The sequence below is a fragment of the Capra hircus genome, chromosome 25 (assembly GCF_001704415.2).
Source record: "Capra hircus breed San Clemente chromosome 25, ASM170441v1, whole genome shotgun sequence".
NCBI lineage: Eukaryota > Metazoa > Chordata > Mammalia > Artiodactyla > Bovidae > Capra > Capra hircus.
The window spans coordinates 18799983-18824046 of NC_030832.1; the positions used below are offsets into that span (position 1 = coordinate 18799983).

At 40.6% G+C, this 24064-nt stretch overlaps 1 protein-coding gene across 1 annotated transcript in view; it reads right to left on the minus strand.

The window, feature by feature from the left end:
* Positions 1-23960, minus strand: part of DNAH3 (dynein axonemal heavy chain 3) — a 236259-nt gene extending 212299 nt beyond the window's left edge. The window contains 9 exon segments of the mRNA XM_005697585.3: positions 2025-2220; positions 3575-3700; positions 9218-9413; positions 10218-10407; positions 12716-12881; positions 13423-13485; positions 18115-18353; positions 18865-18969; positions 23931-23960. Coding sequence (XP_005697642.1) covers positions 2025-2220; positions 3575-3700; positions 9218-9413; positions 10218-10407; positions 12716-12881; positions 13423-13485; positions 18115-18353; positions 18865-18969; positions 23931-23960 — 1311 coding nt within the window.

The window sequence follows — 24064 nt, forward strand, 5'->3', positions numbered from 1 at the left end:
CATGCCCTGTTCATATTTAAAATAAGGGCTAAGTATGGCTTAGCCCACTTGAGTTCACCCTCTCCCTCTTCTTCAAAGTATGTTTACATTGCTTGGAAATTATTTTATCAGTATTTCCAAATCCTCCCCATCTGTTAAAATTCTGACAAAAATCTCCTCCTTTGGGAAGCCTCCGTGTTCCCCACCAAGAAATAATCTTCTACCTCTGACATTCCTTATTTCCACTTCCGTGTGGTATTTTATCTTTCTCTCATGAGATTTACATGAACAGGATCTGTGTGTGAACCATCTACGTACTCCAAAATATCCAAGATAGCATATAATACATCATAAGAGCAGGTGGCACAAGGGGTAAAGAACCTGCCTGTCAATGCAGGAGACATAACAGACACAGGTTTGATCCCTAGGTTGGGAAGATCCCCTGGAGGAGGAAATGGCAACCGACTCCAGTATTCTTGCCTGGAGAATCCCATGGATAGAGGAACCTGGCAGGCTACAGTCTGCAGGGTCACAAAGAGTCAAACACAACTGAAGTGACTTAGCACACATGCACAAGGGCTCAATAAAAATTTGTTGACTGAATCCAAAAGTATAAGAGTTTATCTGTACATCCCACATGGAGTTGCTAATTAGCATATATTTTAGACACTCAAAATGTCAACCTTTCTGCAGTAAAAATACTGATATGGAAGTTGAGTGAAGTGCAAGTCTCTCAGCAATGTGATCCCATGGACTATACAGTTCATGGAATTCTCCAGGCCAGAATACTGGAGTGGGTAGCCTATTCTTTCTTCAGGGGAGCTTCCTGACCCAGGAGTCGAACTGGGGTCTCCTGCATTGGAGGCAGATTCTTTACCAGCTGAGCTACCAGGGAAGCTGTAGCTCAGCTGCTAAAGAACTGATGTGGAGACATTTCTAATTCCTAACACAGGCTAGTAACACAAGATACCTTTCATAAAAGGCATAGTGCCTAATAAAATTGGCATGAGGCAGTTATAAAGTATTTGCTCAAATAATTGATTCTAAAGATTCAATTTAGAATCTAGAAATTCTAGATCTGTCTAAGGATTATTGATAAGTATTAGGTGAATGTCTACGATGTATCAAATATCCATACATTTCTTTCTTTAAGATATATGCAAATTTTAGTTTTCCCTTTGTTTGGAATTTTAGAATGAAACTTGGTTGAGTTTGAGTCTCTTCTTCTGCTTAGCCAAAAAGATGATTGCAATGGTATGTATAGATTAGTCCACAGTAGAATGCTAACAGTGCAGTCTAAATTTGACAGCACTGGTTTATACTTTTTGAATAAAAGGTCAACTGTTCATTTTTACTTTATTTGGCAAAATGCTTAGAACTTAACCTTTCTAACCAGGCAATTTTAAATTTTATCACTCTTCTTAAATTAAAACGGCACATCATATAAAATACAAAAAAATCTTCCTTGATTTCCCACGTTATCTAAATTTAAGGGAGTCTATGATGCTTTGAAAACCATCAGCGTTTTAATTTTTGTCTTAGTGCTTTAGTTTTTATCTAGACTTCACTTAAGTAGTGTCATGACAGAAGTTATTAATTAGGTCAATGAAGTCTTTTGTTTTTAGAGGTATCCATTCCAAAACCAAAGAATAAAAGCCAGTATCTGCAATGAACATGCACAACACTTCCTAGACAGCAAGCCAAAAGATTGATAACAAACCCTTTTCAATTCCTTTTTTTTTAAACAGAGAGGATGAAAAAGTGACCACTCCTCTACAGTAGGAGGCAGACGTTTCATTTTATTCACTCTTTCTTTAAATTAATTTCTCTAGTTCTATAGATTTTTACTATATAGAAGTAGGTAATTATCTTGGGAAAACTTGCCACGTACTTAAATAAATCATTTTTATAAACTAATAATCACCACATATGTGTTCAAGTCAAGAATTTTACTTTTTGGCCTAGCTTACAGCTGAGGACCTTACATGATTAAATACTGAGTCTTGATTCCACTCCAAAGAGTCCACTGCTGATCCCCTACATACCTTGTGTATCATGAAGAAGGAAACAAGGTCCTTAAGAGAGTTAATGACCAACTCCCTGAGCTGGAGGGACATGAAAGATGCAACGGAAGCAAAATATTCTTCAATGTTACGAGAGGAGTCATAGTCACTCTTGGGAGCAAAATGGATCCACTGCTCCTTCCGGGAGACAAATAGCTGGGCACAGGTGGGGATCCATCTGTAAAGAAAGCAGGGCATCTGACTGAGAATCCCTTCCAAGTTCCAAGATGTCCTCTCAGCCACTCCCAATTCTCCACCACAAGGCAGATTGCTCCTTTCCCACTAAGCAGCTCCGCAAGTTGGTACTCTCATATCCCTGGCCACTTCACCTGCCATCACCACTTTCTGGGGAAGTAAGGAATAAGATTTGTATTGAGAGACTGTGTTCCCATTTAGCAAGACCCAGTGGACAATCCTGCTGAAAGATGAAGGTGTCTATAGATTATTATATTCAGAGATTGGGGTAAAAGGGCATAAGGAGCTGAAATGTTCTATCCAATTTCTCTCCCTGGCAGATGTCTGTTTTCTGACTGAAACTTTAGAGGGGAAAAGAAAAAGAAGAAAAGGAACAAAACTTGGGAGGAGAAACTCCAGTGTGGTGGTGGCTGCTCAGAAGTGGAGAGGAGAAATTAGAAAACCAAAAGAAGAAATGGATGCCTCATTTTCCCTTTCATCCTATTCCCCCAATTTCTAATTCCCAACAGGAACTACTGGCATTTGCATCTTATCAGGTCTTTTTTCTGACTGCTAGAAAAGTATTACTCTAACAATCAGGGAGGTACTGGTAATAGTCATAGTTGTAGAGGTAATAATTATATTTAAGAGCTACTATATGCCAGCTATTGCATAAATATTTTCTCTGATAATAAAAACCGCTTAGTAGATATTATCACTATCATTTCACATAAGGGAATTTCTCTGGCTCTGGACACAGTCCTGTACGCATTTGCAAAGGAAAAAAGAATTAAGTGACTGAAAACTCCCATCCCTGGAAATTTACAGGTGTCTATCTGGGCCGCCTGAATACAAGTCATTCAGATGCATTATCCTTCCCTGATGGCTCAGATGGTAATGCAGGAGACCCAGGTTCAATCTCTGGGTTGGGAAGATCTCCTGGAGGAGGAAATGGCAACCCACTCCAATATTCTTGCCTGGAAAATCACATGGACAGAGAAGCCTGGCGGGCGACTGTACACAGGGTAGCAAAAAGTTGGACACGACTGAGCAACTACCACTGTGTGTGTAACCCAGCAAGGCCTAAAGGATTTCAGAGGGAGAGAATGGAAGTGCTAAACAAGCAATGGTAATGAGGAAGCTTCAAAAGGGCAAAGGAAGACTAGGAGTGAGGGTCAAAGAGCAGTGTATGTGAGGAGGCACAGAGGCTCTCAGGGATGGAAACGTGGAGGGGAGGTATCAGAGAGAAGTCAGCAAAATCTGTGTTACCCCCCAGGCTGGAGACCAGCTTTCACTTCAGAGAACTTTTGATTTTTATGACACTGTGACCCAGAGCCATTCTGAGGCCAGATACTGACTTGTTGAGAAGGATTTGGCGTGCTTCCATGCAGTGTTTCTGAATAACCTCCTGATATTCATGAGGCTGCAGAGGTAATTTTCCCGCCAGTAATTCTGCTGTTCGAACAAACCTGAGGTCTCTAAATCTGCGAAAAGAGAGGGCAAAACATCCTAAGCCAAGAAGATGCTTAATAAAAAACTTTGTATGACGGATTCAGAGGAAATATATTTTCATTTTCCAGTGAGAGGAGATTTAAACAGATTAAAACTAATTATATATGAAAAATCTGAGAGTCAGAGGAGGGAGTGGATAGTCCACAAGAACTCTTGCAAGGAGTAGAGAAACTCAGGAGCTGTTACTGAGCCTTCCTATGTGTCCTTCTCTGGGTAGTGGGATTTTGACACTGACTTGGCATTTGGCTGACTGGAAACTAGGATATGACAAGTCAAAGCTCTTTCCAATACAGGATAAGACAGGTGAAGACACAAGAGGACAGGGCAAGCAAAGCATCACCTTCATGATCAAGTGGGTTGTATGCAGTCCTCAGTGTGGCCCCTTGGTGAGCTATGCAAGACAAATTGGAGGACCACTTTGTTCTGGACCCAAAAACCCTATAGACTTGCCTCTGACAGCTGGCAGACTCACCAAGACACCCACAGCATTCCTGGGACATTGCCTTACACAGTGCAGGAACTCAGTAAATATTTGTTAAATGAACACTTGGATCTCTTCCTGCCCTCTCTGATGATCTTTTTTTCTCCTATTTCTCTCAGGTTAATGGAGGTGCTGCCCTTTACCACACTCCCCAAGGCCTTTTTTTTTTTTTTTTAAGCTCACAGGGCCAGCATTTCTCTGCCTGACACCTATTCATTTGTTTATTAATCACTCTTTGAAACCATCAGTGCCTACAACTTCCCCAACCAGATCTCTGCTCACTTTCTTAGCTTGCCCCAGTTCTCACTTCTCATTTTCAACATCCACTGTAATGACCCACTAGGCACTTTCCCGCATACTCCTAAAATCCTACAGCCTACATTTCTATTCTTTTTTGATGGAGGTGATGAACTTAGACTTCATCTTGTCTGACCAGTCACAAAGCACTGCTGGGGAGGACAGAACTCGAGGAACCTCACTCTCCATATATGTTTGATATCCCCTGGTCATCATCTGATAATTATGTCACTCATCTTTAGTTCAACCGTAATAAACTTCCCACACTGGCCCAAAAAATCTATTCTTTGTTCAGACCATGACCCTCATTCTGGCCCTTAAACGCTTCCCTTCACTGATCATTAGGTGACCTCTTAACATGTTTAAACCTAAATATTACAGGTCACATAAGAACAATTCTCTATAGCATTTCCTTAACAAATCTTTCTCATTGCTAATTTTTTGGTTCAGCTGACAAAAACCTAAATGATTTTGGTTTATATTGCACAGTCAATTTATACAGCCAGTATGGAAGAGAGTGTGGAGATTCCTTAAAAAACAAGGAATAAAACCACTATACAACCCAGAAATACCACTTCTAGGTAAATACCCTGAAGAAAGCAAAACTGAAAAAGACACATGTATTTCAAGAGGATGTAGACATGAATTTAATTTGCTCATATCAAGAAAATTACAAATTATTAAATGTATAGCTTTTACTATAAAAACGATTCTTTATCACTTGCCTTTTTTCTAATCTATTCCTTCTTCTTTATATTTATTTATTTTTCATTGATTGCTTTACAATATTGGTTTGATTTCTGCCATATGTCAACATGAATTAACCATAGGTGTACATATGTCCCCTCCCTCTTGAATCTCCCTCCCACCTCCTGCGCCTTCCTACCCCTCTGGGTTATTACAGAGCCCACTGTAAGGTCTGTTCACTGCAGCTTTATTTACAATAGCTAGGACATGGAGGCAACCTAGATGTCCATTGACAGATGAATGGATAAAGAAGCTGTGGTACATATAATGGAATACTACTCAGCCATAAAAGGAACACATTTGAGTCAGTTCTAATGAGGTGGATGAACCTAGAGCCTATTATACAGAGTGAAGTAAGTCAGGAAAAAAAACAAATATTGTCTATTAACATATATATATGGAAACTAGAAAGATGGTGATGATGAACCTATTTGCAGAACAGAAAAAGAGTTGGACACGACTGAGCGACTGAACTGAACTGAACTGAATGGAGGTGCAGATATGGAGAACAGACTTACGGACAGGGTGGGGAAGAGGAAGGAGAGGGTGAGATGAATGGAGAGAGTAGCATGGAAGCATATACCCTGCTGCTGCTGCTATGGAGTCCCTTCAGTTGTGTGTGACTCTGTGTGACCCTATGGAGTGCAGCCTGCCAGGTTCCTCTGTCCATCCATGGGGATTTTCCAGGCAGTTGTACTGGAGTAGGTTGCCATGCCCTCCTCCAGGGGATCTTCCAGACCCAAGGATTGAATCCAGGTCTCCTGCACTGCAGGTGGATTCTTTACTGTCTGAGTCACCAGAGAAGCCTGAACATATACTCTAACATATGTAAATAGACAGCCAATGGAAATTTGCTGTATGACTCAGGGAACTCAAACTGGGGCTCTGTAATAACCTAGAGGGGTGGAAAATGGAAAGAGGTAGAAGAGAGATTGAAGAGGGAGGGGACATATGTACACCCATGGTTAATTCATGTTGACGTATGACAGAAGTCAAACCAATATTGTAAAGCAATCAATTAAAAATAAATATAAAGAAGAAGGAATAGATTAGGAAAAGAGCAAGTGATAAGAATTCTTCTTATAGTAAAAGATAATAATAATTTGTCATTTTCTTTATGTGATCAAATTAAATTCATGTGTACATTCTCTTGGCCCTGAACTTCTGGCAATTTTATCAGCCTTGTGGCTAACTTTCTTGTTAATTTCTATGTTAATTTATTTTTTGAGGCCATAAACATGCTTCTACTTAAAGCAGAACTTATTGAACAACTACTGTATGCCAAGCACTATTCTAAGCACTTCACTCAACAATCCCATTTTGCATATAAAGAAATAAGGGTCCAGAGAGATTAACTTGCCCAAATCACACAGTTCATCAGGGACAGAGCAAGAATGAGAACCTAGGCTGGTTAGTTTCAGAGCCTACTCTATCTATACAATTTCTATAAATTATTGTTACATACTTCTGCCTCATTGGAAAACTACTTTTTTCTCATGTCCGGACTAGCACCTCTAATGCCTTAGAAAACTGAATTCAAAGAAAGGAATGTGCTTATTTCTTATGATTGATGGTCTCTATCCAAGGTTGACTCTACCTACAATTACTTTTTAAAATACAGATAAAACTAAGAAAGTGAAAAACAAGTAAGTTATCCAAGTAATAAGGTTCCCCAAAGATGAAACACATACAAAGCTATAGATCCTCCTCAAACAAAATATTTGAGCTATTGATTAAGTTTAACCAATCACAATCACACACACATATCTGCCTCCAATTTTTCTAATAAAAAACCCATATGGTAGTAGCACATCATTTCATTAACCTGACCTTTTGGTGAACTCTGGTGGCCTCATTCTCCCACCAGGATTCACATTCATTCTTGAGGGGCTCATTAAAAAAAAAAAAAATCAGTCTTTATTATTCCCAGTGCAATTGATTAATGGATAAAAAAATGTGTATAACAATAAAATGGAATATTATTCAGCCATAAAAAGAAATGAAGTACTGATAATGCTTCAATATGGATGAATCTTGAAAACAAGAATCTTGCTAACTTAATGCAGCCAGACACGAAAGGCCACATATTGTATGATTCCATTTATGTAAAATACTGAGAATAGGTAAATCCACGGAGACAGGAAGCAGATTAATGTTCTTCCAGGGGCTGAGTGGAAGGGAGAAGTGGGGTAACTACTAATGACTACAGAGTTTCTTTAGGGGATAATGAAAACATTCCCAATATTTTCAGGAAAGTTGTATAAATGTGTGAGTATACTCAAAATTACTGTATTGCACACTTCAAGAGGGTGAATCTTAAAGTATGTGAATAACATCTTAATTTAGAAAAATGAAAGAGAAAAAGTGACTTCTGCCTCCTCTGAGCTTCTACAATATCTGTGGCCAATTTAGTGACCTATAAATATAAGTGAGACTATTGTATGCCAACTCTGCACTGGCCCTGAGTTACATAAAAGAATTAGCTTAAAAAACTAAAAATACATTGTTATATGATCCAGCAATCCCACTCCTGGGCATATATTCACACAAAAACTATAATTTGAAAATATATATGTACCAGGACTTCCCTAGTGGCTCAAATAGTAAAGAATCTGCCTGCAGTGTGGAAGACCTAGGTTAGATTCCTGGGTCTGGAAGATCCCCTGGAGAAGGGCATGGCAACCCACCCCAGTATTCTTGCCTGGAGAATCCCCATAGACAGAGGAATCTAGTGGGCTATAATCCATGGGGTCACACAGAGTTGGACACGACTGAAGGACTAAGCAGCAGCAACAAGAGCCCCTTTGTTCATAGCAGCATTTATTTACAACCTCTGAGACATGGAGATAACCTAAATGCCCACTGAGAGATGAATGGTGAAGAAGACGTGGTGCATATACACAATGAAATACGACTCAGAGAGAAAAAAGAATGAAATAATGCCTTAACAACATGGATGGACCTAGAGATTATCATACTAAATGATGTAAGTCAGAAAGAGAAAGACAAATACCACCTAATACCACTTGTATGTGGATTCTAAAATATGACACAAGGAGCTTATCTATAAAACAGCAACAGACTCACAGACCTAGACCAGAGACTTGTGATTGCCAAGGGGGAGGGAGCACAGGAGAGGAACAGAATGGGAGTTTGAGTTAGTGGAAACTAACTAGTATATACAGACTAGTATATATACAGTAGAAAAACAACAAACTAGTATATACAGAATAGATAAACAACAAGGTCCTCCTATATAGCCCAGGGAACTATAGTCAATATCCTGTAATGAACCATAATGGAAAAGAACATGAAAAAGAATGTATGTATACAATCACTTTGCTGTATAGAAAAAATTAACATAATATAACATATTGTAAATTAACTATACTTCAACTAAACTATACTTCAACTATGCTTTTTTTAAATTAAAAAAAAAGAATTGGGAAAAGAAAAGAAATAAGAAGACTCAAGCCCCCATCCCATACATTTCATAGGCTAGAGAGAGTCAAACTAGTAAAGGTACAATTATAATTCAGTATTATAGACCTCATAATGGAGGTCTAATTAACACCTACTGGATACTTGTATCAGGCATTGTTCTAAGTACTCTAAATTATTTATCCCTCCTACCAGCGCTATGAAGTAGGAAGCCTTATCCCAAATTTAGAGGTAAGGATGTTACTTATGAAGCAGCAGAGTTAGAGGTGGACCCGAGCAAGCTGGCCCCATGTGAGCGCTCTTAACCAGTATATTCCAGGGCCTATACACAGGCACTGGGTGCTGTGGAGGCGCAAAGGAGGGCCACCTAGCTCTGCACAGAGAGTCATCCCTTACCATATGCAACTTGGGTCTAGGATTTCCGTCATTTTACTTCAAGGGCAAGGCTACTCCCACATAAGATGATCTCTTACATGTGGAAGCAATAAAGAGAGGGAAAAAAGGGACAGGAGGCACTTCTTACTCCGAAAACCACAGCTGCTTCAGGCTGAGCATCATGGGGTTCACTGTGTGCAGGTGCTCTTCGTTCCACTTCTTGGCATTCCTGTAGACACTGTGCCAGGGCACAGGGGCCCGGATCACCCTTTGAGGAAATGCCCGGGGGATGCTCTGAATGAAGAGTCTTTTCCTCTCCATGGGGTCCATGAGGATGTAATCAACTATAACCAAGAGGGCAAACACTTGTTATTAATCAGAGGCTTTGAGCACTTTGTGCTCTCAGTTTCAACACTTAGAAGGTAAACAAGCTTCTGTCCATTTACACCTGGAAATGTCCCCTCATTTAAAAGGAGTCGGACATGACTGAGAGACTTTCACTTTCACTTTTCACATTACTCACCATCATCAAATATTTCCCAATGACCTACTGTGTGCACAAGACATGCAGCTAAACATGAAAGGGAGTGAGGACTGATGATATATCAGTACATGTCTAATAAGGGAGCTGAGACCCATGAGAAAGACAAGGCCAGTGTTAAAGGCCATAGAGAATGGCACAGGAGAAGTTCCAAAATGGTATGAGTTGAAAGTAGAAGCGAGAAGAGCTATGAACGCAGAAGACGGAGTGATCACTGAGGGTTGCAGAGATCAAAATACTTGAGGGAAGAGGTCTTGAGCTACATTTTAAATGTCTATGGGCCCCTGCTACTTATGCTGTGCCCAGGGTGAGTAGCACCTGCATCACCTGGGAGTTGGTTGGAGGTGAAGAATCGTGGGGCCCTCCCAAACTCTACTGAATCAGAATCTGCTCTTTAATAAGATCCTTAGGTTGCACAGATGCACACTGAAGTATGATAAGTACTGGTATGGACGTGAGTGATGGTGGTAGTGTGGGGGAGCAACTGAATGAAAAGTTACACAATGTTTTTGGCATTTTTCTGAGAAAACAGAGAGAAGAACTGACAGAGAAAGGAAAGAAGGTGCCCTCCACATAGGAACCCTGCCCCATTTATGCACAGCCTTACCAATGCTTTTCATGAGGCTGCTGTAATAGTCATTTTCCTTCTCCTTCACGAGGGCAGCCATCAGGGGTTCCAGGAAGGGGCTTGTCAGCAGCGTGTTTGAAATCAGCTTTGAAATCCGAACCATCACTTTGTCCTCCTCAGGGGCAATCATGTCTTTCCGGATTCCACTGGTCAAATAGTAGTAGTATCTCTTCCGTAAACAAACCAACCAGCAACAAAATGATCATAATCAGTTGGCTACCTGTGCCCACTTGCTCACACCCATCAGCTGCCAAAGTACCCTGTTCATACAGCACTGATCCATCCTTCACTCACTTCTTGGTCCATGACATCACACTCACTGTAATAAATTGTTGGTGAGTATTCCCCATGGCTCTGGAGGAGTCAACCAAAGCCAGAGAGATCTCAGTGCTGTATAAGGAAGGATTTGTCAAACGCCATGCAAACAGGAGCAGTGGAAAGAGGACTAAGCCCCGGGGATGGAGATAACATACCTGGCGAGCTTTAAGAGGAGGAATGACAAGCTCCTCAAATGGAGTCAGTTCACCCTCCTTCATAACAATGACCCTATAGGAATAAAGTACTTGATCCTATGGCTTACGGAAAAACCCCCAAGTCTGAGTGAGACTTATGATAATTATTCTAATTCAACCATGAGACTTTTGAGTTTAGAAAAGCAACACAAACACATGAACTGAACAAACAGGCCCAATGTGACCTGGTGACATTAGGAAGTTTGGTTTATTTAGGGCTTGCCTCTAAGCTGCTAGATGGCTGAATGGCTCTAGAAATGAATAATTTCAGATAAAAGAGAGGCACAATGTATAGGAAAGGGTTTGAAATCGGCTTTGACCTTCTGTGCCAATTGTCTGTGGTCAGAAAAGGCTGAACTTGCATCTCTCCAACCTTAATAAAGGACAAACTTCCAAAGTTCTCTCACTGTAAGAATTGCTTGGGGTGAGGAGAGAGGCTCCTCTTAAAATGCAGCTTCACAGGCCCCTCCCTCCTAGGGCATTTAGAATATGTTAACAAGAACCCCAGGCAATTTCTTATTTTCAGGCAAATTTGAGAAATGTTGCAGTTGTTCTGTGCTCTTAAGAGCACAGAATGTTAGGATCAGCCAGACTGGTCTAAATTCTAGTTTTGCCTCTTACTGACTGTATAACTTGGAGCAAGTTGATTAAACAGTCCCCACCCCAACTTCCACAACTGGACAACAGGAATAATCACAGTCCCTAGGTCGTGAATGGGGTCAAGCATCTAGAAAGTTTAGTATGGAATTTTGCTAATAGCACATTCTCAGTCACTATTAGTTTTTATTGTTAATCATTTTACTACACACTATAAATTCAAAAGCTCTTTGCTCTAAAGCTTTGCAGTTCTTTCAAGTTAGGGGTTAGAGGCTCAAAAGTCTATCTGGGACCAAGCTGGTAATGTTAATAACTGAATGTTGGCTGGACATAATAAAATAATAAGGAATTGTGGAGACTGACAAACGAGAGAATGTATTTCTCATCCAGAGGAGGTAGCTATTGTTCAGTCTCAAATATATTAATTTTTTCAAGAGAGGTTAGAAATCTAAGCTTATGTGAGATTTTTTTCACTTCCCAAACACATCTGTAGGCCACATTTAACTTATGGTCAGGGTGCTGGATAAAATACAGGATGCCCTGGAATATACTAAAAATTATTCATTGTTTATCTGAAATTCAAATTGGGCCCATGTTTTTTGTTTTGTTTTTCAAAATCTGGCAACCCCAGCCTATGTTCTATGCAGCCATTTTGCAATCTATATTCTAAGAGGACCTGAAGGCACAGGTTTCTAAGACTTACTAAAGCAGAAGAGTCGCGCATGCACACCTTCATTCAGTAGTCTGCATGGGGTCTGGACTTCAGTATCTTTATTTATTTTAAAAAATAATTCATTTAATTGGAGGCTAATTACTTTACAATATTGTGGCGGTTTTTGCCATCATTGACAGGAATCAGCCACAGGTGTACCTGTGACCCCCTATCCTGAAACCCACCCCCAAGCCCTTCTCACCCCTTCCCTCTGGGTTGTCCCAGAGCTTCATGAGTGCCCTGCTTCATGCATTGAGCTAGCACTGGTCATCTATTTTACACATGGTAATATACATGCTTCAGTGCTATTCTCTCATATCATCCCACCTTTGCCTTCTCTCACATAGTCCAAAAGTCTGTTCTATACATCTGTGTCTTTTTTGCTGTTTTTGCCTATAGGGTCATCATTGTCATCTATCTAAATTCCATATATATGTGTTAATATACTGTACTGGTGTTTCTCTTTCTAACTTACTTCACCTTGAATAGCCATAGCAATGTTGAGAAAGAAGAAGGGAAATCAACCTGCCCATCTTTGGACTTAAGTATTTTTAAAACATTCCTCAGGTGACTACTGCTTTTCTCCAGTTTAGAATCACTGAGATGTCAAGAGTAATACCTAGCAAATTGAGAGAAAGGAGGCAATAAGAATGTACCTCCAAGTCTGATTCGGACGGTTTGGTTTCTTTACTTTCTATTTCCATCTCCTGCTGTAACATCACATCAATCTGTTCTTCTGGACTCATTGGTCTGCTTTCTGGGAAAGTCAAAGATGTCGCAACCTCCTTCTTCACAGGTAAGGAAGTTGAGGCTGACTTCATTCTGAAAAGTAGACACAGCTTAGTGCCTGGTTCCATGAATACTTCATACTTCATAAGTTTGTAAGCACTGGTTTTGCTTAGTTAGCTAATTTATTTTTATTTAGAGCCTTAATAAATTGGATTCAGAGTATTAGTGGGAAAAAACATAAGTAACTAGGTATCCAGGAATGCTTTAAAGTCAAGAAGCAGAGTGTGGCTTTCATGAGACTATAACCTTCAGTTCATTCTCTTCCTCCTCCTAAGTTGCTTCAGTTGTGTCCAACTCTGTGCGATCCCATAGACGGCAGCCCACCAGGCTCCACCGTCCCTGTGATTCTCCAGGCAGGAACACTGGAGTGGGTTGCCATTTCCTTCTCCAATGCATGAAAGTTAAAAGTGAAAGTGAAGTCGCTCAGTCATGTCTGGCTCTTAGCGACCCCATGGACTGTAGCCCACCAGGCTCCTCTGTCCATGGGATTTTCCAGGCAAGAGTACTGGAGTGGGGTGCCATTGCCTTCTCTGTCAGTTCATTCTAGTGTCTTGTGCCTATAGAAACACCTTACCCAGTGAGATCCTCTTTGTCTTTGGGGGAGAACTTCATTTTCTTCTTGTTAGGCTCTGATGAGCTTTTATTTGCTAGAACAGTGGAGAAGAAAGATATCAGTGATGGGCAGTGACCTTGGGCCATCTTCTGCCCACAGGGATGCAAGTCTTAGGGCAGTCCAGGAGAACACTAAGAGGGGTGGACTCGGTGTGGTGGGATGAAGCAGGTGATGCAGAGCCTGGTCCCACCTGTACTGCTAATTACCTGTGTGACCCTGAAGAAGTGACCATCACTCCAAGCCTCAGCTTCCTCAACTGTGAAATGGGCATGAGCATACCTTCTATTCTCTCATACACTGGACAAATATTAATATATCCTCAATTTACCCCCAATCCTATGTGCTCTATTTTCTAAACATTATGTGTATTATTGCTAAATATTTTTCTTTAAATAGATTCAGACTTTTAAACTTAAGCTATTTATTTTAAAGGAAATATTATGAGTATCACAAATAGAAAAACCAGTATCATTTTCAATAAATATAATTATTGCAAAGAGAAAAAATGATATAATTTGTAACAAATAGAAGGTAATGCAATAAATACCATTTGTGATAAATAAATTTAATAAATACAATATAAAACTGTATTACCAGGACCTCCCTGGTGGCCTAGTGGTTGAGAATCCAACTTCCAATGTAGGGAATTTGGGTTCAATCCTTGCTGGGGGAAATAAGATCCCACATGTTGTGGGGCAACTAAGCCCATGTGCTGTAACTACTGATCCTGCACACTATAGGGCCTACATGCCACAACTAGAAAGAAGCCCACACCCAGCAACAAAGAGCCTGCACACAACAACAAAAGATCCCTGATGCCACAACTAAGACCTGACACAGCCAAAAATAAATAAATATTTAAAAAATAAAATAAAATGTATAGAGATACAAAATGTATATATATATATATATAAAGTATACATACATATATATATAAAGTATACATATATATATATATAACTCTACTATTAAACCTTAACTGGATACTTGCTTAAGAGTCTAGACTAAGAAATTAACATGTCATTTTAGACATGTTGAATACATACTAATAGGAAATTGATATTTTGAGAGAATCAGAGGATTGAAGACTCTTAATCAAGATGTAGTCTGAGTTCATACTTTGATTTCCTCAATCTACTCCAAATATCAATCCTAAAGGAAATCAACCCTGAATATAAACTGGAAGGACTGATGCTGAAGCTAAGCTCCAATACTCTGGCCACCTGATATGAAGAACTGACTCTCTGGAAAATACTCTGATGCTTAGAAAGATTGAAGGCAAAAGGAGAAGGGACAGCAGAGGATGAGATAGTTGAATGGCATCATTGACTCAACAGACATGATTTTGAGTAAACTCTAGGAGACAGTGAAGGGAAGCCTCATATGCTACAGTTCAGGGTTGCAAAGAGAAGAACATGATTTAGCAGCTGAACAACAACAACTGCAAACATAACAATAACAGAAAAAATTCCTTAAAATTAAAAAGACAATGCATTGTTCAAAAAGCAGCTCTTCTATGTGAACTTAAACACAGTGTGAAGTAAAAATCTTAAACACGGCTTCTGGCACCAAAAGTAGGCGAAAATAATTAGGTGATTGATACCTGGAGGAATAATGAAATCCAAAACACACCATGATTGTGGGGACTGAAGCTAGGTTCACAGTATAAAGCCATGGCTGCCCTACCCATGAAGACAGGCTGAAAAGCCAGCAACACTGTCATGCAGATAAAGCAGCTGCATTCTCAATTCACACAGTGGCCACAGATAGCAAAGAAAGACTGGTAATAACTAGGCCAAGCCTAACATAACCTCAGGGGCCAGATCTACGACATCCCTAAAACAGCACCTTAGGATGGAAGTTCTAAGCCATCAGTAATAAGATCTGGTACTAATGTGGCATAAGGAAGAAAGGCAAGATTTTAAAAGGTATGTCAAAAGAGTACACTGTTTGAGTACATTTATATGTATGAACAATCAAAACTAACTTATGGTGACAGAGATCAGAAAGGGGGCAGGATGGTACTGGGGACAGGAAGGAACTGATGGGAAAGGAGAACAAGAGAACTTCCTCTAGCAATGGAAATGCCCTATATCTTATTTGGGTGGTGGCTATATACAAATGTGGTATAAACATCGGACAAAACTCACTGAACTGAACACTAAGATCTGTGCATTTTATTGTGTGTGAATTAAACAACAAATGGGAAATTCAGGTAGCAAGAAGGGGAAAAGCTCTCAACATAAGCCTGAAACTAAAATCCCATAACACATGGGAAAAACCAATATAAGAGAAAAACATTGAGAAAAACCAATATAAGAAAGATAGCAAATAAACTCAACAACTGAGGGAAATATTTACAAAATGGAAATAATATAGCAATACTAATATTGCTCCAAAATAAATGTTTAAGATAATCCAAGTGATACTGAAAATGTTATATCCATAAGAATAGAATAAGAAACTGGCCAGGGTGGTGGCACTCATAAGTAAAACCAATTAAGGAATCTGAAAATGAAAGACAGTGTTATTAAAATAAAAAACATTTATTATACAGGATAAACTCAAGACTGAACAGAGTTGAAGAGCAAATTAGTGAGTTGGAAGATATACTTGACAAATTCACCAGACACAGCACAGAAAGAATGAAGAAAAACATGAAAATGAGTTTGAGACAGCAGGCAGATTGCAAATCTCCAACATATCTCTAACAAAAACTACCAATGGATATCCTTAAGCAGACATATGTGTACCCAGTGGGATTAGACAAATTAATACACAAAAAGTACTATGGTACTTTTGGCCACCAAGATGGCCCCCAAGGATCTCCACTTTCTGGAATCATGCCCTTGCATAGTCCTCTTGAGTGTGGGCAGGACTTAGCAACTCGATTCTAACACAGAGAAAATGGCAAAAACCGTAGGATGTCACATTCAAAATTAAGCTCCCAAAAGATTGTGGTTTCTATCTTACTGGTTCTCTTCTATCTCATTTCCTCCAAGGGAAACTAGGAGTCATGTTGTGAGTTGCCCTGTGGATAGGCCCATTTGGTAAGAAACCAATGTCTATGGCCAACAGGAAGTGGGGGAAGTGAGTAAGCTTGGAAGAAGATCCTTCCTTGGTTGCCTTTAGATGACTGTGCCCTTGGATACCATGATTGTACACTTGTGAGAGACTCTGAGCTAGTTAAGTCATGCCCAGATTCTTGACAAAAACTGTAAGATAACAAAGGGAACTTATTTTAAACTATTGAGTTTGGGAGTAATTTGTTATGCAGCAATCAACAAGCTGGATTTAGAAAAGTCAGAGGAACCAGAGATCAAATTGCCAACATCTGTTCAATCATCGAAAAAGCAAGAGAGTTCCAGAAAAACATCTATTTCTGCTTTATTGACTATGCCAAAGCCTTTGACTGTGTGCATCACAACAAACTGTGGAAAATTCTTAGAGATGGGAATACCAGACCACCTGACCTGCCTCCTGAGAAAACTGTATGTAGGTCAAGAAGCAACAGTTAGAACTGGACATGGAAAATCAGACTGTTTCCAAATCGGGAAAGGAGTACATCAAGGCTGTATATTGTCACCCTGCTTATTTAACTTATATGCAAAATGCTGGGGTGGATGAAGCACAAGCTGGAATCAAGATTGCTGGGAGAAATATCAATAACATCAGATATGCAGATGACACCACCCTTATGGCAGAAAGTGAAGAAGAACTAAAGAGTCTCTTGATGAAAGTGAAAGAGGAGAATAAAAAACTTGGCTTAAAACCCAACATTCAGAAAACTAATATCATGGCATCCAGTCCCAACACTTCATGGCTAATAGATGGGGAAACAACAGAAACAGCGACAGATTTTATTTTGTTGGGCTCCAAAATCACTGCAGATGGTGACTGCAGTCATGAAATTAAAAGACAATTGGCTCCTTGGAAGAAAAGCTATGAGCAACCTAGACTGCATTATTAAAAAGCAGAGACATTACTTTGCCAACAAAGGTCTGTCTAGTCAAAGCTATGGCTTTCCCAGTAGTCATTTATGGATGTGAGAGTTGGACTATAAGGAAAGCTGGGCACTGAAGAATTGATGCTTTCGAACTGTGGAGATGGAGAAGACTCTTTAGAGTCCCTTGGACTGCAAGGAGATCAAACCAGTCAATCCTAAAGGAGATCAGTCCTGGATATTCATTGGAAGGACTGATGCTGAAGAGGAAACTCCAATACTTTGGCCACCTGATGCAAAGAACTGACTCATTTGAAAAGTCCCTGATACTGGGAAAGATTGAAGGCAGGAGAAGAAAGGGACGACAGAGGATGAGATGGTTGGAGGTTAGATGGCATCATCAACTCAATGGACATGAATTTGAGCAAGCTCCAGGAGCTGGTGATGGACAGGGAGGCGTGGTATGCTGCCGTCCATGGGGTCGCAAAGAGTCAGACATGACAGAGCAACTGAACCGAACTGAACTGAGCAGTCAACAAGAAGCTTGGTGTATGTTAAACATAATGCTAGCCTTTACAATCATTCCCATTTCATAGATGAGGAAACTGAGGCATCACGAGGTTACCCAAAGTTATCTATAGAAAAGGTGGACCCAGGACTAGAACCCAGGATTAGAAATCTCCCAAAGCCCCATTCTAAGTGGGTATGACACACTGCAGGAAATACCTGATGGCAGCCCCTGAACAATCTTTTCCCTGGGGACATTGATGGTGACGGGCTGGTAGACTTTCAGCAGGTCCTTCAGCTTCAGGTCCCGAGCTGTCAAGGAGTAGTTGTTGGCAATGGAATCGCTGGGTCCACAGTGGTGGCACTGCTCTTTGAAGGGTGCAGCCAGGGTCCATGATGTGCGTTGCATCAAGGGGGGATAAAAGCTGTGTGACATGACTGTCTACAAGGGGAGAAATGCAGAGTGAGTCATGTGAGGGACATCACACGGGGAGCCTGGACTCCTCTCGGCCAGGCTCCACTCACACAGACTCATGGCATCCCACATGCCTAACATTCTGCACACTGAGTGCAAATACTTTTGGAATGGACACCAATTTTACCTCTCTGACCACCGTGAGCATGCTTTCTGATGGCAAGGATAACAGTTGATTTTCAACATGCAGTAAATTTGTGATCAGGTAATTTACATCTATTGTCTTTATTGTTATGTACATGGCTATTAGGTAGAAATAATTGTTCTCATTTTATAGTTGAATATGCAGACGTTCAGAGAATTTAAATAACGCAGCAGGTAACTGAGAAGGCCAGATTTGTGCTACTACATAGCTCTTCTCCCACTGTGCGATAGCCTCTTCCAGTGGCAGAAATGACTGAGGCCTCTAATCCTACCTGTCAAGTCTGTTTGACCCCCAACTGTTACCAGAAGAAGAGTAGCAGCCAGGTGAACGTACCTTATAGAGTTCAGATGGTTCTTCGTTAGCAGAAGCAGGCAGAGGGGGCAACTCTGGCCGCATCTGCGAGTGGCTCATGTGATGTATGGAGTCACTTTTGGGGATCTGTGGGAAACAAATACCAAGCCACTCTTCAGGAATTAGGAAAGATTTCCAAGCCTCTGAGGTGCATAATGAGTAAAAAGTTCCTCAGAAAAGGATTTAGGCACAAAGTTCTGCCATAAAACACCCTTCTCACCACTATCCATTGGTTTCAATTCTTAAGAGTTATTGTCTCTTCTCTAGCATCTCCTCATGGCTACCCTTCTAAGAGCATATTCATGTATTTTTCCCCTGGGAAGAACCCAAATCTGAGGGCACTCCCAGCTTCCCTACCCTGGGTTGTAATTAAAGGGGTTGACTTAAAAAAAAAAAAATTGACGCTTGCATTTCACACTGGCAAAATTCCAAACAGAAATTTGCTTATGTGGTGGTATAAATAACTCTGTGCTTCCTGTGAAAAGAAAAGAATATATTTAAAGGGTGTGGGTGTTTCAGTCCACCATTCCATTCAGGGAGTGTGTTTCTGGGAGTGAGCCTCAGACAGAGGTGAACCTGTGGCTCCCATGACCACACGCAGTTCTTAGTGCTTCTTCACCTCAGAGCTGATTTCAGGGTTGAGAGGTGCCCTGTGTTTCTTTCCTGCACCCAAGCCCTAGAAGCAAGACAACGACTTCATCTGGAGCTGTGATGGAGGGAAACCTCTGGGCTGGATTTACTGAGAGATGTTGCTATACAGTACTTTAAAGGTAGTTTAAAGAAATCTGCCTGTGCAATTTTGGCTCTGTGGTTTTTCACCTTAGGCAATGACTGTGGACTGAACTCCTGTGTAAGATGAGACATTATTAGATAGATTTGATTTATTTAGGTCAGCAAATTAAGTCATGCAGGGTAACTGGCAGAAGGTAGACATATAGGCGGTAAATGAGTCAGATGTTAGTCATCCCCATGTCCCAACCAATTCCTTACTGATGACTCAACCTCATAAAATAATAACATTAACAATAATAACATCTGCCATTATTCCAAATATTATGTGCCAGGCATGTATGAGATTTTTTATATCCAGTTCTAGCTGAAACTAAGGTTCATGGGGGATAGGCAGGACATTTTGTTATTAAGTTGCTGTTGTTCAGTCACTAAGTCACATCTGACTCTGCAACCCCATGGACTATATAGCACACCAAGTCTCCCTGTCCCTCACCATCTCCTGGAGTTCACCCAAGTTCATGTGAAACAGTGATGTTACCCAACCATCTCATCCTCTGCCATTCTCTTCTCCTTTTGCCTTCAATCTTTCCCAGCATCAGGGACTTTTCCAATGAGTCTGCTCTTCGCATCAGGTGGCCAAAGTATTGGTGCTTCAGCTTCAGCATCAGTCTTTCCAATGAGTATTCAGGGTTGATTTCCTTTAGGATTGACTGGCTTGATGCCCTTGCTGTCCAAGGGACTCTCAAGAGTCTTCTCCAGCACCACAGTTCAAAAGCATCAATTCTTCTGTGCTCAGCCTTCTTTACTGTCCAATTCTCACATCAGTCCATGACTACTAGAAAGACCAGAGCTTTGACTATATGGACCTATGTCAGCAAAGTGACATCTTTGCTTTTTAATATGCTGTCTAGGTTTGTCAAAGCTTTCCTTCCAAGAAGCAAGCATCTTCTAATCTCATGGCTGCAGAGATCGTTGACAGTGATTTTGGAGCCCAAGAAGAAAAAAAATCTGTCACTGCTTTCACTTTTTCCTCTTCTGTTTGCCATGGAGTGATGGGACCATAAGGTAAGGTAAGACATACTAGCCATGAAGAGGTGCTTTTAAATATACACTATTTTGCATCCCAACACATGGGAAATGGCAATTGTTTTGAGAACGTGTTGATATTAAAATTAAATAAAAACTTGCAAACTCTTAAAAAAATGCATACTGAGCCTGGGAATTTAAAAAAATAATAATACGTTCACTGATCTAATGGCCTAATTCAGTGGTTTCAAAAATTGTGGTGCATCAGACCCACTAACAGAATCAGGCTGCTCAGGCTCCACCTTAAACAAGATGACCTTATTGTTCTGCTTAGAGAACTTGCTTTGTTGATTTAAATCACTGTGTCTGTCTCTCTGCTCTTGACCTCAGTTTCAAGGATCTAAGAATCAACCAACCACATCCAAGAGCCTGCTCTTTCATTACTGAAGTCAGTATCAAGATCTGTACTTAAGAGGTGAACAAAATGAAAAAATTCAGCATCAACCTGCAAGGAATCTGGTCATCCAAGGTAGATTTCGGCAATAGTATTTTTTGGGAAATGAAATTGTTCATGATTTCCTTCAGGAGTTCAGATGTACAACATATACTGATTGATAAGTTAGGGCTGCCTGCATTTTGTCTTGGCAAGCAAGAAGTTTTTATGGTCTGTGGTAATATTTCCCTTGGCCTAAATTTTAAATCTGTTTAAAATGAAAGTCTTCATTAAAAAACAATAAACAAAAACAGATTTTGGACATCTTAAGTTACAAGAGAGGGAAGGAGTAGTTAAACCAAAAAACCCTGACCTTTTGCAGTTGAGGAGAATACTAACATTATTCAGGAGGTGTCTTGGCATTCATGCTTCTGTTTATGGTTAGGATAAACCTGATTTCAGCCCTCAGACATATTGGAAGGTTACTCTTACTAGTAAAGCAGGCAGAATATAGCCCTAGTGGACATAACTGGCTGTACTCCAATTTCAGTCCATGTTGTACAGTGTCCAGCACCTGTGTCCAGGTCAGAGCATGTGATACAGGTCTGGCCAACCAGAATACTCTCTCCTCCAGACACTATGATTGGTTCAGGGATAGACATGTGACCCACGGTGGGCTGATCATAGCTGTTCATGACATTTTTGCCAGAGCCATTGGGAAAGAGATAGTCTACCCAGCCATCTTTGCTTTATGTGAAAAAAATAAAGCCTTCCTTAGGCTAAAACCATCATAAAACAGAACAACAGAATGAGAAAGACTCTCAGTGACAACATCTAGACCCCAGGAACCAACTTGGACTTCTCACTTAAGCCCATAGATTCCTTTTTGGATTTGAGTCAGATATATTTATGTCCCTCTATATTGAGAGTTGGTCAGCCAAGAGATACACACAGAGGCAGCTGAGTCATCATACAAGGAGAAAAGCCATTCTTGGGATAATTAAGAAAGTGCTAGTGCTAGTGCTAAGTCGTTCTCAGTCACGTCCAACTCTTTTCGACCCCATGGACTATAGCCCACCAGGCTCCACTGTCCATGGGATTCTCCAGACAAGAATACTGGAGCAGAAGCAAAACAACATTTTGCAAGAAAGCAAACTAACATTGAGCATTTTTCAGAACATAATGGAGAGAAGCCGAACCTCTGAGAAACAAATTAAACTTTGAGCTGGTTCACAGGCACAGACTAAGATTTATACATATAGAACTGTAAAAACCATGATAGCAGAAAACAGCTCAGTTCATGGAACAGGCATACATGGGACACATACAAGAGCAGCAGATCTAGAAGTCAATTCATAGAACAAAAAGAGTTTTCTTAAACATAGTTGGTTAAGAACTCCCTGTGGCCCCTTCAAGGTGAAAGAGATGGAGATTTGTAAGACCTACCTGGCTACCCAGAACCGTCTGTTAAAAATATTAATGCTTAAGTGTTCTCTCTGGTAAATAGAAAAGTGTTTTCACCTTGGGGGTAGGCTCAGTAATTGTCAACAAATTCACTTTTTTCCCCCTCAACAAATCAACTTTAATTTTACAAAATTTTGATTTAAAATGCTCCTCTGGACACCTCAATATACGGCAACTTAATGGATGTTAGCTTTTCCACCAGGATTCTGCCACTTAGATTGGGTAGAATTGTTCCTTTCAGGTGCCTTATTTCTAACTGTACATGATGTTTGCAAGTCTTTCATGGAAACAGTTCTCAAATGCTCATTTGAGGACAGGAACACCAGAATCACTACGATCTTAGCTAAAAATACAGATTGCAGGGCTCTACTCCAGACCTTCTGAATCAGAATCTTTGGGAGTGAGGCCAAATCTCCATATTTTCAAGAGACTCCCCAGTATATTCTTACGTACATCCAGTGTTGGGAGCTGTTGGATGGAATATATGGTCTAATAGCCTTGGAAAGGAAGGGAAAGAAAGGTGTCTATTCCTGAAATTTTCTCAACAAAATCTGAAGATGTCCAAAAGCCTAATGCATCACAAAGCATAATTCATGGACACAACAACAAAAAATTAATATACATGCTTGGTCAGGGGCTTCCCAGGCAGCTCAGTGGGTAAAGAATCTGCCTGCAATGCAGGAGATGCAGGAGACATGGGTCCAATCCCTGGGTTGGGAATATCCCCGGAGGAGGGCAAGGCAACCTATTCCAGTATATTCACTTAGAGAATCCCGTGGACAGAGGAGCCTGGTGGGGACAGTCCATAGGGCTGAAAGAGCCAGACATGACTGAAGGGATGGAGCATGCAGGCATGCACGTGCTTGGTCAAGGAGATCTAACACGGCTATTGGTTTGTGATTGAAACGCCTCCTTCCTACCTACTTTCAAATTCCCTACATCGCTGAAAATACTACAGGTACAAAGAAAGCTGAGCACCGAAGAATTGATGCTTTTGAACTGTGGTGTTGCAGTAGACTCTTGAGAGTCCCCTGGATTGCAAGGAGGTCCCACCAGACCATTCTCAAGGAAATCAGTCCTGAATATTCATTGGAAGGACTGATGTTGAGGCTGAAACTCCAATACTTTGGCCACTTGATGCGAAAAACTGACTCATTTGAAAAGCCCCTGATGCTGGGAAAGACTGAAGGCGGGAGAAGGGGATGACAGAGGATGAGGTGGTTAGATGGCATCACTGACGCGATAGACATGAGTATGAGTAAACTCCAGGAATTGGTGATGGACAGGGAAGACTGGTGTGCTGCAGTCCATGGAGTTGCAAAGAGTTGGACACAACTGAGCAACTGAACTGAACTGAACAAAGAAAGAAACACATTTTAAAATTCACGCCTACCTTCTGAGATGTGCAATCTGTGTCATTCATGTTGTCCATTCTAATTGGACCTATTAGAAAAAGGAACAACGAGCTCTCTCAGTTTCTTCCTCTTCTATCAGTGGCTCTGAGAGTCACACTTCCTTATAGCATAA